This window comes from Etheostoma cragini, chromosome 18 (assembly GCF_013103735.1).
Source record: "Etheostoma cragini isolate CJK2018 chromosome 18, CSU_Ecrag_1.0, whole genome shotgun sequence".
Taxonomy (NCBI): domain Eukaryota; kingdom Metazoa; phylum Chordata; class Actinopteri; order Perciformes; family Percidae; genus Etheostoma; species Etheostoma cragini.
This window is the reverse complement of record NC_048424.1, coordinates 1,774,659-1,792,820: the sequence shown is the minus strand read 5'-3', so window position 1 is coordinate 1,792,820 and position 18,162 is coordinate 1,774,659. Positions and strand designations below refer to the sequence as shown.

The following is an 18,162-nucleotide window of genomic DNA, read 5'->3' as shown; positions in this document are numbered from 1 at the left end:
ACCCCAGCAGCACCACAATTAGACCAACATGTCAACTCCACACACACAATATTTCATAATCTAATCCACAGATTAAAGTTGCAGCAAAGTAAATATTTCAGTAGTTACACCTGAGCACAATCAGGAAGTTGGGTTAATATTTATGAGGTGTACTCCTACCTCCAGACCCATGATGATGATGACGATGATGATGATGCAGTGACCTACAGCACCCTGAAAGCCTCCTCCTCTTCTGCTGCAGCCTGTTCTGATCCCAGCGACCTCTACGCTACCGTCAAGAAACCAAAAGAATAACTTGTTGTGTTTTTATAACAACGATGCTTTTTTGGACCATAGATTTTGAAATGTAAGGTCAAAGCAAGAAGAGATATAACAAGACTCTTCCTAAAAGTTGCAGGCACATTGTTTCTTTTCTGGGTTAATTGCAGCAAAGTGAGGATCCAGGACCAGCTCTGAACACCTGGAGCCAGTGAGAGAGTTCCCTCTAGAGGTGGAGAGGGGGAGGAAAAGACACATCCTGTATTCTTAGTACTGTGACCCAGCATGGGCACAGTGAAGGTTTTGTACGAGTAATTATTTTCTGTATTTTTATACCATGTACAGTAAGTTAATAATGCTTTTGTTCTATAAATCTGATTGTTTTATACTTTGCTTCACTGAATAAATGACTGGCCCCACAACATTGTATTTCTTTCCATGGTTTCACACACACACACATACACACAGTTCCTGCACTACTGAACATTAACATTCTTTTTGATGTTGCCTTTTATACTGCACTTTGAATTTTGTTCTTGTGTTTATGTTTTAAAGTTGTTTTTTTGTGTAAAGCACTTTTACTTGCCCTGTTGCTGAAATGTGCTATATACATAACCTTGCCTTGCCTTGCCTACTGATAACATGTTTCTGAAGCTTGACTAGTCATCATATCTTCTGCATTCTGTTTGCATTGTACTAAAATGTGTTCATGTACAAATGGCCATGAATGCATCTGAAACAGGTGCGATTAATGGTTTAATGCATTTGTAGTGAGATGAATTTTTCAGTGTTTAGTGTTTATCTTTCTACGGGCAGAGAAACGGTCTTAATCAAATGAAACTCTGTTGGACATTTTCTTGCTCAGCTTTCTTTCATTTGAAACACAACACTTGTGTTTCTCACCAGAGAGCGGCAGCAGAGACCTTTCACAACATGTGGACATCAGGACACCCACACATATACTCATGTGTGATTGTTGACCATCTTTTTCCCAAGCCATGGTGTAATACAGCTTGCTGCTGAAATCATGGTTAGAATGGGGTAAACAATCAGCCCTGGACTTTTGAGACCAACAGGTGGACAGACACCTACCGTCCTTGCAGTCCCCGTCAACACATGAACGTGCAAGCAGCTTTCAAAATTAGCTCCATCTACCAGCCAAATGCTGGTAAAATATGAAAGTGGCTGGACGTTTTGCTTGACTCCAAAAGCCCAAAAAAAGATTTACTTACTATTTCGCTGGTGGACAAAAAGTTAATGTTGAACCCTGCATACCAGCCCCTAGTACTCTCACCTCGTGGAGCGGTACGTAAGAGAGTATGATAATGTACTCACTGAGTCAGAAAGGCTGCCTGATGGTTACATAGCTAAAGGTTCAAGTTGGAGCATGGCTGCCATCAAGATGTCCTGTATAACAGCTAACTTGTCCATTCTGGTAAGCGAGAGTGCTAAAATAATCTTTTGACATGCTTAAATCTTGTGTTTTTATCTAGCTACTGACACTTTGCGGAGTTATTCTGCCCTCATTTAGGGCAGGACCTAAATGCGCCTAAACCAGTGGGCCAATCATGATTCTCACTCTGTGGAGAGGTCAGTCAGAGACCAAGGATGTGTAATGGACAGTGTTCATATTTAAAGACACACAAGTGGACCAATCATGTGACCTCTCTTCTCTTTATGAAGCCCATTCAGCCCACGCAAAAAGAGCGGCCCACCGGGAAATCTCCCGTTGCTCCCGATAGCCAATCCATGCCTGGTTGAAATGCTTTATTTGTTTTATTTTCATAGGACTATAATGATGAAGATGAAGGTACGGTGAACTATGAAAACGATGCAGAGCCTTCTTCCTCTGTCTGACTTCTCCGATCAACAACATCAACTCACCACAGAGTCCACTGTTGTTAGACACAATCTCGTCATATTTTACATAAGTGTCAGGTCTGCACACAAATTCCCACAGGCCAACCATCGCGGTCAACCCAACGGACATCATTGGTGAAGTCCTGCTGACCCTTCACCTGTGTGTTCATGTGTGCTGTCATACATCACCAGGACTCCGGTCTGGTTTCTAATCAACACCATCTGAAGAGAACAGGCTGCATGACTGCAAACACGTATCTTAACCAACAATCTTTGTATAGTCAACTTCCTGTTGTTGATCAAGACCTTGCAACTGTTAGGCCTACTATCACTGTTACAAATCAATTTAGCAAAGAAAGTCAGTGAAATTCATCAAACTTGAGTAAAATTAAATTAAACAAGGTTTTTCCCTCTTCTGGTGTCGACAAGACATTAAGAGAGAATAGAAGCAAATATCACACATCAATTTAACAGGAAACAGGGGACAGATTAAGTTGATCTAAAGGAAGTGACCTCAGGAAATAGAAAAATAGCATTTAAGAGTTTTTGACAGTTGGGAGTGTGAGAGCGAGAGAGAAGCACGATGGCTCAGTTCAGATGGATTATGATGTCTTCATTTCTGATGCTGCTGCTTCTGTTTAGAGGTAAGAGAAAGTTGTGATGTAAAGCGGTGAGTTCACTGAACTCTAGGAAACCAAAAATAAGACACATTTGCAAACACATCCAAAACTGTCATCACACCTACTATGAACATGACATTCATGTCTTAGATTAGTTGGTCTATTTATCATGTTTCTATCTGTTTTTTCTCAACAGCAGCAGCCGGGAGATATCGTTCCTCCAATGTCAGAGCTGGAGATAATTACACTTTGGTTTGTAAAATTGTGAACGATGATGAGCATAAATGTAACCGTACTAACTGGACCTTCAGTGGTTCAGGAAACACAGTGATACTGTTTAAACGCGGGGAATTAAACAAAGAAGCTTCACCAGACAGACTGAGTGTTACAGAGAAATGTTCTCTGGTTATAAAGAACGTCACAGAGGAGGACGCTGGTCGTTACAGCTGCAGACAGATCGGATCAGGAGAGAAACCGGGTGGAGACACTGTGGATCTGTCTGTTATTACCAGTGAGTATTTACATCATCGAGTATTATAATAATTAGGATTACAGTGATGAAGTTCATTTAAATTGAATGTGTTATTCTCTCACAACGTCTCCGTCTTCACCAGCGACCGAAGAGCGGAACGAGGATGTCGTGACGTTCAACTGCTCTGTGTCGACACACGACCAATGCAAACACCTCCACGTGAAGTGGCTGTATGAGGGTGATAAGACTGAGTTCAAAGACATGAAGACATCCCCGAGTACCTGTTCAGCCACTGTGACATTTACAACACCTGGCTTTTATCACACCTATTACCAGTTGTTGAAATGTGAAGTGACACACAAATTAACTGGAAGAGTGCAGCCGTTTCCTCTCATCCCTCCTCTGGCCTGGACACTAGGTGAGATGATGATGATAAACGGGTTAAAATCGCTTTGTGCAATTACACTAAATATTCCTTTGGATCTGAAGTTTTGATATCACTTAATTCTTTCATGTACTTTTCTAACCTGTACTTTGTTGCATTTTATTCTTGTATTCATTAAAGGTACAATATGCAGCATTAAAGGGTTAGAGTTAGGGGTTTATAGTGTGTGTGTGTGAGTATGTGTACATATATATATATATATATATATATACACCCTGCCCCCTGCCTGTACTATTACTATGAATGTACATCTGTTTCATTGGATTTTGAAATTGAAAGACCATTGCATTTCCAGCACTGAATATTTATGCATTTAAATGATGTATCTGAACTGTTTGCCTGTGATTTTTACACTTCAAATTTTCAACAACTCATTTTAACAGTTATTTTTACAGTGTTCGCAAATTTAGAATATACTATAAAATGCGGTATCCCAAATTCTGACGCAAAATACAATGTCTAAGATTCAACTATAATATATTTTCCACATGCTCAAATTCAGATGCAGGAATCACTGTAGTAAAATCAAAATCCCATGAAACAGATTTACTGCCATGTACTCCTCTTTTCTTTTCCAATCCTATCCTTATCTTATTTTCGTTTATATTAAGTTTCTGGGTGTCAGAGCCTTCGGGCCTTGGTGTAACCCCCCCCCCCCCCCCTTTAGCATATTATTATACAAAGCAGCGGCATTTGCCAACACCACTTTGTGTTTTTATGGGGTGTGGTGTTTTTCTTCTGTGTGCTTTCGGTGTGTATGTATGTTTAACTGACACACACACACACACACACACACACACACACAAACATACGTGCGCACACGCAGTAACAGCGAGAAACTCTGCATTTACTCACAATCCGGCATTGTGGCACCTTTCCACAGAGGTGTAAGTTTTTTATTTGTGCTTCAAAACTTAACTGTGAAACAATCAGAAAATAACATTCCCCCCCCCCATCTCTCTCTCTCTCGTTCTCTCTCTCTCTCTAGCCAGGTGTCCATCTAAATGTATTGAACCTTAACCAAATTCCAGAAAGACAAACAAAAGAAAAGCAATTGAATGCATTATTTTTCTATCCACTACTGTTATGTGGATTTGAACAGCGTGATGGTGTCATGTCACTGGCCACGCTCAGCTTGCTACTAGGACATGGTGGCGCCCATAAACCTCATGTGATCCCCGGGCGTTACAGATAGCTCATCAACCCGACACCTCTTATCACGTTCATCCCCTACTTCTCTTTCCAGGCTGGTGGTGGCTGCTCATCGCTGTGTTTGTGGGATTAGTGGTAATACTCCCAGTGGTTGTCTTCAGATGGAAGAGAGCTAAAGGTAATGTACATTCACCCGTGAAACTTTTACGTACAAGAAGTTAGAAATTAAACCTGGATATTCGCTGAGGCTGCTAAACCCAACTTTCCTTTATATTCTCTTTAGGGAACAAAACACAGATGGCTGACAACACGGTGAGTTTTAAAACTGAATAATAACCTGAAAGACCTGAGAGAAAATAAGAAAGCAATTGTTGACTTTATTGTACAGAAAGTAAATGTTTGTACAGCAGCAAAGGTCAGCAGCCTTCCAAATAACAAAATCAACATTATGTCGTCTGCTCTGTGCAGGCTGATGCAGAAGAGGGTGTTTCCTACGTCACGGTCAGCTACAAGAAGACCAACAGCAGAGCCCAGGTATGCTTTAGTTATCTTAGTTTCTTTTTATGATCCTAGTCAATGTATATTTATGATTTATGATTCCAATGTCAGTCTCTGTTGTCCATATAAGACAAAACAAGACCATGAACATCACTGTGATTATCAAACTATAAAGATTATTGACTCTATCGTAGAGAAAATCAGAGGTTGTGCCTCAGTCTAAGGATGCATTGTGAGAGGAAAACAGAAAAGTGATCAAGACAAACAAACGTCTCCACCACGTCCACAGAGTTCCACTCATCTTACATTGGCAGTATTTTGTTGTGGGGCTGATGTTTTGGATCAATTCCACAGCTGCTGCTGATGATGTTCGGCCACTTATAAAAGCCTCATAGCAATTATAATTGAAGGGAATCAGATAGACAAGTTAATCAGAATTAATCCAGATGTTACTGAGCAGCTGTTATGATGTCTCCTCTGTGCAGGCGGATCCTGAAGGTGATGTTTCCTACGCCTCCGTCAGCTACTCCAGGAAGACCGACCGGAGAGCCCAGGTCAGCTGTCTGATACAATATGATTCAACTCAGTATTACTTATAGTATCAAATCATAACAAGAGTTATCTTGAGAAACTAGTTTCAATCTAGACCACTCTATGAGTTACAAAGATCCAACAATTCCAGTAATTCCCCAAGAGCAAGCATTTAGAGAGACAGTAGCAAGGAAAAACTTCCTGGGACAGACGGAGCCAGTTGGGGGTGTGATGAATAGTGGCAACATTTTTTACAATAAAGATAATGAAACAATGACTAGAAATAGTAGATGTAGTAGTTCATGCTCGGCACTGCAGGGCATACGGGTGTAGCAGGGCACTGAGCGGGACCACGACGACAGCGGCACCCATGATTTACCTCCACCCTAATCCAAGGAAAACTGCTGGCAAAAAAACACAAGGGCTCCAGGGAATAAGCTCCCCCGAGCTAGGTTAGTAACAAGCATTTCTGGGACATAGATGCACACAGATGGAAAGAGAGAGGAGAGAGACGCTGAGTGTGTAATACATAAATCTTCAACAGGGGGTCCGGGGCCCCTAGGGGGTCCTCACAGTTACTGCAGGGAGGGCCAAGGGTTTTTTCAAAATGTATTGACATGAATCCAACGTAGTATTCACAAATAAAAAATGTGACTATTTGTGAAATTACATGATTTATAAATTCACACCAACAATTAATTTTATAGCTTAGTTTTCTATGCACTAAAAAGGTTTAAAGGCTTTAGGCTTTTATTGTAGGCCCAGTTAAATGTGCAACTTACTTTTATAAAATGCATGATGTGAGGGGTCCCTGCTCCATCACTCTCTCAGATGAGGGGTTCTATGTTTGAAAAACAAATTTGGCTCTGCTTAATCTTTGCTCTCAAAGTACAACACTCACTTAACATGAAGAATAAAAACAGAAAGGACTGTAAGAAATAAACAAACACTTTTGAGTATACAGCAGAACAATAAAATAGCATTCACAAATTTACAAGCAATATACTGAATATAACAACTGAAGAGAGGGAAGGAATAGGGCAATAGTCTGAGATTTAAGATTTAAACATAAATATAGTGCAAGGTCGTTAAAGATGCCGGTCTAACATAGTATAGTGCTATCTGTGTCACTTCACTTTTTTAGTCCTTAAAGATTTAGCAATCAGGATTCGGATGTCAGCCTCTGTGGTACTGTGAATATTCATGATAACCCCCCCCCCCCCCCACACACACACACACACACACACATTTCCATTACGTTAGCTGTACCCGCAATATTTTTCACAATCAAACATCACCATGACAACCATTTATCTCACCCAACAATCTTGACACGCTCAACTTCCTGTCCTCTCCGATCAAGACCTTGTGAACTGGTAACCTTGATCTTATCCCTCGGAGGTTGTCTCTAATCTGATCAGCATGTAAAACAACTACAGCAACGTTAATATTTGAGTTGTTACACGGCAGCAAACAGGAAGTTGCGTTAAGATGATGATGTGAATGACAAGTTGTACTGTTTCCCTCCAGAGCCGCGGCGAGGATGATGATGATGATGATGATGATGATGATGATGATGATGCAGTGACCTACACCACCGTGAACCCCTCCTCCTCTTCTGCAGCCTCCGCTCCTCCCAGAGACCGCGGCCCGACCTACGCCAGCAGGCCGAAGAAATAAGATGTGTGCTTTTATAACAAGGAGTATTTGCGTCGTAGATTTAGAAATGTAAGGTCAAAGCAAGCAGAGTTAAAATAAGATTAATCTTCACAGTTGGTCATGTTGTTCCTTTCATTCTCATTATAATAGTTTTGAGTTGCTAATTAGTTTTTATTGTAGTTTTGTCTATTTGATTTCATTTCAGTTTGGTTATTTTTTAGAGTGTGTTTGCTTATATTAATTTAGCTTCAGTTTTTTCCGAAAGGTTTAGTGTTCCTTATATATTTGGTTTTAGTTCATTTGTTGTTATGGTCGGGCATAATGTCTCAGAAGCATGTAGCTGAAGCATGTAGCTGAAGTATGTAGCTGTAAAATGTACATGCACATACAAAATACATGATTGGAGAATAGCCATGATGCTTCATTTTTATTTCTTTGCGCTACATTAGTGTCTGATTTAAAGCAGTTATGGCACAGCACCATCCAGGGACCGGGCTGGAAGGGGGGTACGGGGCGTTTTTTGAAGTGGCAAAAAGACTGAGCTTATAGAAAACATTCTTTTCTCTCACCTTTCTCAGGTGAATTAAAGTAAAGTTTCAGTTTGCAAAAAATATTTGTCATCGCTTTTTTTTTAGTTTTAGTTTCAGTATAAGGGTTCGGGTTTTTAGTTTACAATAATGGCCCCTGTTTCCTTCGTCTTGGCTTAATTAATAATACCCAGCTCAATAACACATGGATCCACTGACCGAGTGGAGACTCTAGAGGCGGAGAGTGGGAGAAAAGGAAGCAGACATGTTGGATGTATTCTGTATTCTTAGTACTGTGTTCCTGTGAAATGGACGTTTCTCACTATTGATTATTGTGTTGTAATATCATTTCAGTGAATATTACTGATCGTTGTGTACATGTGATTAAAGGCTTTACTGAATAAATGATTATACCCACAAGATTGCAAATGCAAGTCTTTGTATGGTTAACATATTTTACTAAGATGTATTTTGTTTCACTTTTGTTCACATCTATGTGCAGAAAAACGGTCTCAAGCAAATCCAATTCTGTTGGATGTTTAGCTCACACTTTTCTATTTGTCACCAGAGAGCGGCAGCAGAGACCCTTCACAACATGTGGAGCTCACTACTGCCCACTCCCGCTGCACAGCAGCAGACACACACACACACACCCACACATCCACACACACACTCACACAGAATGAGTCATTTACAGCCCCAAATGTCTAATTACAATTTCCTTTAAATGAATGAAAACATTTGGACCGCAATTTGATGCAGAAAAGGCACAAATTGAGAAGAAATCTCATTCTGTACCTCACAGGTACAGCACTTGTGTTTAATGACAAAAAAGGCATTCTACTCTATTCTATCTATTCAACTTGTTCACCAGAATGGAGGAAATTAAGTGTTTGGCTTGCTTAAAATTTCTGTTTTTCCCAAAGTGGAGATCTTAACCCCTCCCCAATGTTGAACCCAAATTGAGGCCCTTGCATACGCTACTATGAGATTGCACCGTGGGTGTGAAACTGTTTGCTGCTGAAACTGCCCAGGCAGACTAAACTCAGAGTACTCAGACCATTATTGAATCAGGTCCTGCAATCCAAATGTTGACTTCGGAGAATCGAGCACCCCTGAGAATATGTTCCTTTTTTATCAGACAAAGGACAGGAAGGTAAAAGGGAATTAATATAGTGAAAACAAATTAAGTCTCATAGCACCACAGGGTGTACCTCTGAACTGAAACTATACATACAAAGAGTAAAGAGTGGTGGTACAATATGTCTCTTTGTTATGGAAAAACACAGTTTGTACAATTAAATGTGCAACCAAGTAAAGTATTTGAGAATATTTATGAGAATACAAAAGTATGACTCATAAAAATCAAATACAACATTTTTAGATGGTAGATTCCCCTCAAACACAATGTCCATCTGATGTTTTTCCTGGAAAATGAGAGGAGAAAGGAAACAATAAAGTGTGTTAAAATACAAATTAGTCACCTAAATATGATGATGTTGCTGAGAGTATAATGAAAGCATAGAGCTGTAACTTGTCGGATGGAAGTCAGTTTGCTTCTGATGAGAAACTAACTTCATTCGGACTTTGAAGCAGATATGACTGTAACGTACATCTCCATTGTTTGAGAAAGCAGAACACACACGTACACACACGTACACACACACACATATGAAGGTTCATGGATAATAATTAGTGGTGAGTTGAGCATGAAGAAATTGCAGTTTGGAGGGGGGGGGGCTTGTTAATGCGGTTCAGGAAAAAGGACTGTCAAACAAACTGATTCTGCTCCAGTGGCGCGCCGCTGCAGAACGTGACACATTCCAGACAGGAGAAGGCCCGTCGTTAGCACAACGCTAACGCCGGAATGAGACGAGGAAATGAATTTCAACATTAATATGGATTAGCTCCTTAAACTCACTAACTTTGTCTTTCACCACCAACTCTCTGAAGTCCATTTTCAGACAGCAAACTAGAAGTTCAGAGGGAACTTTGGTGTTGAATGTTTCCCTCTAAGGTTTAATTACAACTTTTATTTTGGTGAAAAGCAAACAAATATCTATGTTTCAGGTCGTTTCTCTCTCTCTAAATGTCTTTCTGAGGTTATATCAGCACCACACTTAATCTCACCAAACCCAACTGACAACCATGAATGAGAGTAATCACATCATTAAGCATACAAATGGGCTAATTTAGCTTCTTCACTTCTTTTTTTTTCTTGACCCAATTTAAACATCCAATCACAACTCAGAGAAAATCTCCTGAGCCAATGGGGTGCATGGCGCCACCCCCCTGCATGCATGCTAATAAGAAGCAGAATAATAACACAGGGGGGAAACTTGCAAAAGCTGCAGCTCGCTCCGTTTGCTTTGGAGATTACTTTGCCTCTCTTGAAACCTTCACCATGGTCGACGCCTTCTGTGCCACTTGGAAACTGGTCGACAGTGAGAACTTTGATGAGTACATGAAAGCACTCGGTGAGTAACAGCCTGATTCTTTCCCCTTTTTATGGATGCACCAGATAGATAGATAGATAGATAGATACTTTATTCATCCCAATTTTAGGCAGTAGCAAGACAACCATAACACAACAAACACATATACACACACATAAATCACACATATACACACACATCACACACATATCACAAATAAATAGGAACAAAAATGTAGATAAATGAAAATTAAAAGATAAGATCAGATCAGATAAGATCAAGGTTGAACAAAAACTCTGCATCTTGTCTGATTTCTGCTGTGTGCTTGTATGATAAATGAAATATTCAGAGGTTTGGACCATTAACAGCCCCCCCCCCCCCCCCCCCCCCCCCCCCCCCCCCCCCCCCCTGTGCCCTGATCAGGTGTGGGCTTTGCCACCCGGCAGGTGGGTAACGTGACCAAGCCGACTATAATCATCAGCCAGGAGGGTGACAAGGTGGTGATCCGCACCCAGAGCACCTTCAAGAACACAGAGATCTCCTTCAAACTGGGAGAGGAGTTCGACGAAGCCACCGCTGACGACAGGAACTGCAAAGTAAGCCGACACAAATAATGCTTGTTTCAAAAAAAAAAGGGCAAAAAATCAAATACATATGAGTAATTAAAACCGGATCTCGTTAAACCCCTCACCTTCAGACACCAGGCGCGCTCCAATGACTTCCTAGAAGTGTCCTGCAATATTAGAAGTGGTTTCATTGGGCTTTTATTAAGGAAAACCTCATTGTAAAAGTCATGAATCCTTTTTAATCCAATATTTCATTTGTGCCACTGTCCGCCCCCCATGTACAGAATAGTTAAAGAAAAAAAATTCTAAATGCATTTCTGATCAAACGTTGAGTCGGGGAGGGGGGGGTTATGTTTTTTCTATTTCTAAAGCATTCTTCTCTTTTGTCTTTCAGTCCACAGTGACTATGGACGGAGACAAGTTGGTCCACGTCCAGAAGTGGGACGGCAAAGAGAACAAGATGGTCCGAGAAATCAAGGATGGCAAGATGATCATGGTGAGAATAATTTTATCTTTTTTATCACACATAACCCTGGCTGGTTTGACAGCAGTATACATAACACACATACACGCCTTAAAGGGATTACACTCAACACCAGAATAGAAACAGACACTTAAACTATGAAAGTTTGATTGTGTAGCCACGTGGCAATAAAGTTGGTAAGCTGGAAGTAAAGACACTTTCTTGGAATTGAAATATAATATATATTGTTTTTTATGAAGTATTCAGGGTTTTTCAGAAGCTCAGAGATCAATATCCTTTCACTGGAAGCACTTCGCCATTCAGACACATCACTAACTCTTCTGTAAGATCGGAAATCAAATGAAAGAAAATGCAAAAAATGCAGTTTAGTGGGCAAGTGTAGCTTTGCTTTCTTCAAGCAATGCACAATTTTCAATATTATCCAGGAATTTGAATACAATACCTTTAAACATTAAAAACACAGATGTACGGTAGCAAAGAAATTAATACCAAAAACACACATTATGGACAGTTGTTATTGTCTTGAAGCTGAGGTAAGAATGTGTTAATCTTGTTTTTTGTTGTGATTAATGAGTTTGTTTTTCACACGGTGATAGCCAATGAGCTCGCTGGTATTAAACAAAGTAAATTACCAACGGGGCAGCTGCCAAAAGCTGCCTGGCCAGATCCCCCCCCCCCCCCCACTCAAGCACTGCTTTGTTTTCTGCTGGTTAAATGTTAGATTAGGAAAGATGTGATTCTCTGTCATGGTAACTGTGGTCTCTCCCCCCCCCCCGGCAGAACTTGACCTTTGAAGACATCCATGCGGTGCGTAGCTATGAGAAGGCATGAGTCCCCCGACCGACATCCTCCCAATCCGGCCATGAAGTGTTGATTTTACATTGTTGTTGACTCTCTTTGCACTTCCTCCTCCTCCGCATGTCCCCGGCCTGCAGGCCGCACATGTTTTGTAAGATTTTTTCTTTCTTTTTTTTTATATATGAAAACATTTCTGTCGTGATGGATGGATCGTCTTTTGGTACCCTGTGTGAAACATGAAATAAAAAACAAAAACTGAGAGCAAATGTTGGTTTCTTCTCTTTTGTTTAGATTGTATGTTGTAATGGTTCCATCTTTCAATGTGGTCGACCAGAGGATAAATATTCCTCGGTCAAAGGAATTTGATTTACCCTTCCGACACTGAATCGCTATCTTTTAGGAGGGGAGCTGAGGCCGTAAAGTGTCACTGTACGGAACTGATGTGTCAATTTACAAAAGAAATCCCTCATAATGTCCCACGCCAGCCTCAAACCTGGTGGCTCAGGGAGACTACTTTCAGCCTGGACGCCAGCCGAACTTAGCCCCGCCCACAACATTTGAGGTTGGGAAGTTCGGTCTGGACTTGATCCGTTGTGGAGCAACTCTGCTCGAACTAGGCTTTAAACGATGATGGACAGATGATCAACAGTAACTAAATCAACCACGTCACCAATGAGCGCTTGGGTTGAATTCTTACACAACAAAGGAAGCTCGCATAGCGCATTCTTTTAAAAAGAGGAACAGCGAACCGGGATCGAGGCATTTGTCAGATGTTTTTGCCGTCCATCCTTCGTGTTTCGGCAAAAGTTCAATACACGTCACGTACTCCGTTGCTCTGATTGGTTGGAGGTCTAGCCAATTGAGTGCAGAAGCTTTTTTGGTTGAAACATGCCCCATAATCACAGCCCAGTGGAGCAGCATCAGACTCATTTTATGACTCGAATCCAAGTACTTTATCTGATTTTAAGGCCACAAACGACTCGTCAATCCTCGTTAGAGAGTTACACTTCCTAGTACATGTGTTTGATTGCTCTAAGTGAAGGATCTGTGCACCTAAGAATATCTTACCACTCACATCTATCTGTATCCAGACTTTGGTTTAACCCGCACGGATTTCAATAATGAATAAGCCACAGACGTCACTGTCAATCGAAGTTTTGTATTTGTTTTTAACTACTTTCCACCAAAGGACTAGTCGCCATTAAGTCTGTTGACAGCGTTGTCTGTGGATTATGAAGGGCAAAAGGGGCTCTGATTTCAGAAAGAGACACTCCTGCTGAATCTTTTGTATTACTGTTAGAAATATTTAAATATATGAAACCCAAACTGCTTGCACCCACTGTAAAAAGTAGCAAGTGGGTTCTACTTAAAACAATTAACTTTAATTGCTGCCTTAAAAAATGTGAGTAAACCCAACGTTACGAATAGTGGTGTTTTAACTCAAAAAGTTAAGTTATAGAACATTTTAATTAATTATAATTTATTGTTTGAACTCGATACTATGAGTTAAAACAACTATCAACATTACATAGTCCACTCAAAGAAAACTTGCTTACTATTTAGCCCATTTTGGGGGAACTGACCCTTTAGGTGCCAAGATAAATTGGAGGGGTCATAACCAAATGGACGGAAAAGAAGATTTATGTTGCACAAAATTATATTATGTGTGTTAGATTTGTTTCTCCTGTTTTTCTATTGGCTGGTTACCTCTTTGGCCTCCTGAAAATCCTCAAAATGAAACAATCCCCCCCCCCCCCCCCACATCAGTTTATTAGGAGTTTGTATTCAGATCATTTAATTCATTAAAAGTAGCAATATCCCACTGTAAAAACGTCCACAAAGAACAAGTCCTGCTAAGGAAATGTGAATCAAGTAAAAGTATATATGAGTGTTATCAAGCTGCACTTCTGCTTTCCAGTTCCTCCAAAACAGAGGAAGTCACATGACCACTGCACTTCCTGGTTATTTCAGAGGCGATTTAACTACAAAGGTCGGCTAATTTAGTTTCCATGTGGTCCATATGATGCCCAGTAATGTCTTTTTTTAACACCATGATGGTCCAGGTGTGTCTCGTGGTGCTGCTGTTCGGCGCGGCTCCTCTGGCGGCGGCCCCCGCCGGGAGCACTCACCTGTCGGCGGCCACAGGTGAGTGGACGTCTTGGTAATACCATACCAACCGAGGTGGAACTCTTCCTGTTTATTTCTGTTGTTTACTTATTTATTTCTGCCTCTTGTCGCAATTCACATAACTACACGGACTAAAATACACTGCGTGAGTCAACCATTGTGGTTTAAGTGGATTGAAAGATATGAAAGGTGCGGTTGGGAGTTCGGTGATTCAGCCAATAAATGTCGTTGTGTTGTTGTGTGCAGTGCTGCTTGGTGGATGACCTGCTTGCCGAATTAACCCTAAGACATTGTGGATGTATGGTACTTGTTCAGTGTGGCTGTGAAAGTAACATTTTGTTGACAGGTAATCAGAAACATATTAATTGACAGATTTTTAAACGGAGTTTGGTCAGAATCATACATAACTCATATAGGCTACATTTAATGGGGCTACTGATGTTTGTTTTTTACTTAAGATGCCAAACCGGTTTCGTAACCTAGTATAATACCTATATATTAAATTGAGACACATTTTTAACCATCAATAACCCATGCACCTACAGTATATATGATGTTTTTAATGTGTTTCATTTCTAAAAAAGTATATTTTATGCTTTCTTCTTCTTGCTCCCTGTCACTCTGTCTATACAGGCAGGTTCTGGCACATCACGGACCTCCACCTGGACCCCACCTACCACCTGGCCCCAGACCCCACCAAGGTGTGCTACTCCTCCAAAGGAGCCCCCGCCACCCACGCCGGCGTGTTCGGGGACTTCCTGTGTGACTCTCCGTACCGCCTCATCCAGTCAGCCTTCGCTCACATGGCGCCGCTCACACAGCCCCAGGACTTCATCATATGGACCGGGTCAGTACACTGATGAAGGGGGAGCAATAATGATGGATTTGGGGATTTTACTGCTTTCCTTTCCTTTGAGATATAACAGTCTTGTGGTTCTGCCTTGATGGGAAACTGCTGCCATCTCATAGAAAAGCTCTTAGAAACAATATGCTGGCTTTACAGTAGTTTCATATCCTCTTCTCTCACTACTGAGTGTGCGGTCTGTACTTTTTACGTCAAACCACTTTGAGGTTTTAGAATCGAGGAATAAGGAAGTGTCTGTGAAGTCACTCTAGATGGCCCTCACTGCCTTTTTCTAATAATTTTTAACTATGTCTAAAAACAGAAACAAGATGGTTCCAACATGTTTCTCACAGGATGCATTGGAATAACATTTCAATAAACCTCTGACTTTTCTTATTGCAGCTTCATCGGTTCAAAATTCGAATTTATTCAATGCCATGGTTTGTGTTGGGATAATTACGTTATCAATAAATAGACAGAGACCACTGGTTGTCCTCTCATTTCATTTTTACTTGCAAAACACAACAAGGAGCCAGTTTCAGCACTACAGAATAATAAAGGAATGACCAATGAATACGCTTTCTACAGCTTTTGTAATAGATAAGTGGAGTGGAATAAGAAGTGTGATTCAGTCTTAGTAAAGGAGCTGTCCTCTATCTCAGTTTGGGAGACATGTCCTCCAGACAAGGTCAGACTGTTGGCTCCCATGTTATTTTAGGAAAGTGTAATCATTACAATATGGCATTCTTATGCAGTTTTAATATTTAACAAGACAAATGTATGTGTATCATAATTTACCTGCAAAACAAATCCCCTTCCCATTAACTTCTTATTCATCAGATGTCTATAATAACCATTTATATAAAGTCTAGAGTCTAGTTTTGTCCTCTTGAATTACAACAGGCTGAACGTTTATAATGGGATGTTTTATGTAATGACGGCAGATGAAAACTGCCTTTCCCAGCCTTACAGCTCTGCGTTCACTTGAGCAAACTGAAAACTAATCACGCTACATTCACTACACTGCGTTAATGCCGAATAAAAACTGGAACCATCAATCCCGGCAGCATAGCCCCCCACAGCCCCCCATTAATCAGCGGCTTAGCCAGACATTCGTAGACTTATTAAACATGCTTAGGAGAACGCCTTGCCACTTAATCCTCCACCCGAGGGAGTCTTTTCTGAGTTTAAGTTACCGTGCAAGCACATTTCTGCTTTATTCTATTGTTATTGGGCTTTGTAGCACGAGTTTGCTTCTTTACTTTAGGGGGAAATCCATTGTACAGATGACTTCCTGCTGTTTCTGCAGCATTGTACAGTTGAGTTCAGCTAGACCGTGTACAAGTATGATTGGTTGGGCAATCAGGGTTTTCCTTGATTAATAGTTGTTATGCCGAACGCTTCACTTACTGCAACCGCTTCACATTTAAAGCCTGTTTTCCTCTGATTTTGTGTCTAAGTGGCTGTTAACAACAATATTTAACATCGGTCCAGTGGAAAGCCAGATCGCTGGTCCGGGACCCCTAAGGGTTCCTCAGCGTCACTGCAGGGCGCGGCCTCCAAATTATCATTATAGTATGTTGAAAAATGTAAAAGTCTTTTAAAGGAATCCAACACATTATTAACAAATATAAATCCCCAATGATGATTGGCTTACTGGCCAATAGGTACGGTAGTCTCTAAAGCCACGTTCAACATTAAAACATGAGTTATAAAATCATGCCAACGATTATTAGGATGTTTCAATAGCTTAGTATTCTATCCAAAAAGATAAGTATAAGGTTTTAGGCCACCCTAGACGTTATTGTAAGCCCAGTTTAATATACTTCATTTTATACGATATCTGTAGTAGGGGGCCCCTGATCCAACTCTCTTTAAGTTAAAGGGTCCTTGGCCCTGAAAATGCTGAAGACCCCTGAACTATACAACTTTAATTTGGGATAATACCAAAAGTGAACACACCTGGAATAATAATAATAATCGCTCATTACACAGGAAACTGTGTGCACACAACTAGGACAACTATGTCAGAATCAAGGAATTTGCTGAAGTAAATCCAACCGACAGTTTGGGAAACTGTCATATTGTTCATCTTTATTTCCTCTTAGTCTTAGATTTATTAATCCCTTTGGGATGACTCCCTCAAGGAAATTAAAGTTACCAGCGTCCAAAAAGCATCTTCTTAACCTGGGAGCTTGTGAAAAGAGACACAGATTGTTTGACTGCTTGTGTTCAGTGTCTTTTTTATTTAATTCTTTTTGTTTAGTAGATTTCAGTATAAAAAACATACAGAGTCATTATTTCAGAAGAACAAAGATAAGACCCAGTAGTCACTGTCCTCATTGGACACATTGGTTCTTTTATTTTTCTCGTCAACTAAATGTTTTTTATGGTTGAAAAAAACCAAAAGTCATAAAGGCTTTTGTTAGGACCCAGCTCGTTAGGGTTAAGGAAAGCAACATAAACCCCGGTGTTTATAGTAAATTTTAGTTCTTTATTACCATAAGACTTTAAAAAGGTATTAAAAGAATCCCTGTGGCCCGAATAGCAAAGGAGAGAGAGGGTCTGTGTGGATGCCGGATGAGACAAACAATTAAATCCAACAAAAATCAGAATCCGATTTATTGACTAAGTATACTTACAAAAAAACAAAATTTGACGTTGGTGTTAACGACATTCAACAAGTAGACATGTAGTAGTAGACCCATTAATACGCTATCTACATATAGACACATGTCAACATAAATGTAAGACATGTTATCAAGACAAGTACACATGGAGTGTGATGCAAGGTGCAACAAGTTAGTGCAGGATGTGTGTTATAGGGATAAGTATGTAATGTGTAGAGAAGAGGGCGAGTGGCCAAAGTGTGGGGGGGGGGGGGGG

The 18,162-nt window shown here is 40.5% G+C and overlaps 3 protein-coding genes across 3 annotated transcripts in view; all 3 read left to right on the top strand.

The window, feature by feature from the left end:
• LOC117961043 (GPALPP motifs-containing protein 1-like) overlaps window positions 1-7,996 on the top strand; it is a 9,839-nt gene extending 1,843 nt beyond the window's left edge. Inside the window, exons 2-6 of the mRNA XM_034899413.1 lie at window positions 4,902-4,985; window positions 5,091-5,119; window positions 5,276-5,341; window positions 5,791-5,859; window positions 7,367-7,996. Coding sequence (XP_034755304.1) covers window positions 5,105-5,119; window positions 5,276-5,341; window positions 5,791-5,859; window positions 7,367-7,516 — 300 coding nt within the window. The 5' untranslated portion in view covers window positions 4,902-4,985; window positions 5,091-5,104 and the 3' untranslated portion in view covers window positions 7,517-7,996. The remainder of the gene's footprint in view (window positions 1-4,901; window positions 4,986-5,090; window positions 5,120-5,275; window positions 5,342-5,790; window positions 5,860-7,366) is intronic.
• Window positions 7,997-10,261: 2,265 nt separating this feature from the next.
• LOC117961038 (fatty acid-binding protein, brain) lies at window positions 10,262-12,567 on the top strand. Its single transcript, XM_034899409.1, has 4 exons — window positions 10,262-10,499; window positions 10,881-11,053; window positions 11,418-11,519; window positions 12,288-12,567. Exons 1-4 carry the CDS (start codon window positions 10,292-10,294, stop codon window positions 12,336-12,338), a joined length of 534 nt encoding a protein of 177 aa, XP_034755300.1. The 5' UTR covers window positions 10,262-10,291; the 3' UTR covers window positions 12,339-12,567.
• Window positions 12,568-14,223: 1,656 nt separating this feature from the next.
• The window catches only part of smpdl3a (sphingomyelin phosphodiesterase acid like 3A), an 8,865-nt gene continuing 4,926 nt past the window's right edge, over window positions 14,224-18,162 (top strand). Inside the window, exons 1-2 of the mRNA XM_034899372.1 lie at window positions 14,224-14,450; window positions 15,066-15,279. Coding sequence (XP_034755263.1) covers window positions 14,339-14,450; window positions 15,066-15,279 — 326 coding nt within the window. The 5' untranslated portion in view covers window positions 14,224-14,338. The remainder of the gene's footprint in view (window positions 14,451-15,065; window positions 15,280-18,162) is intronic.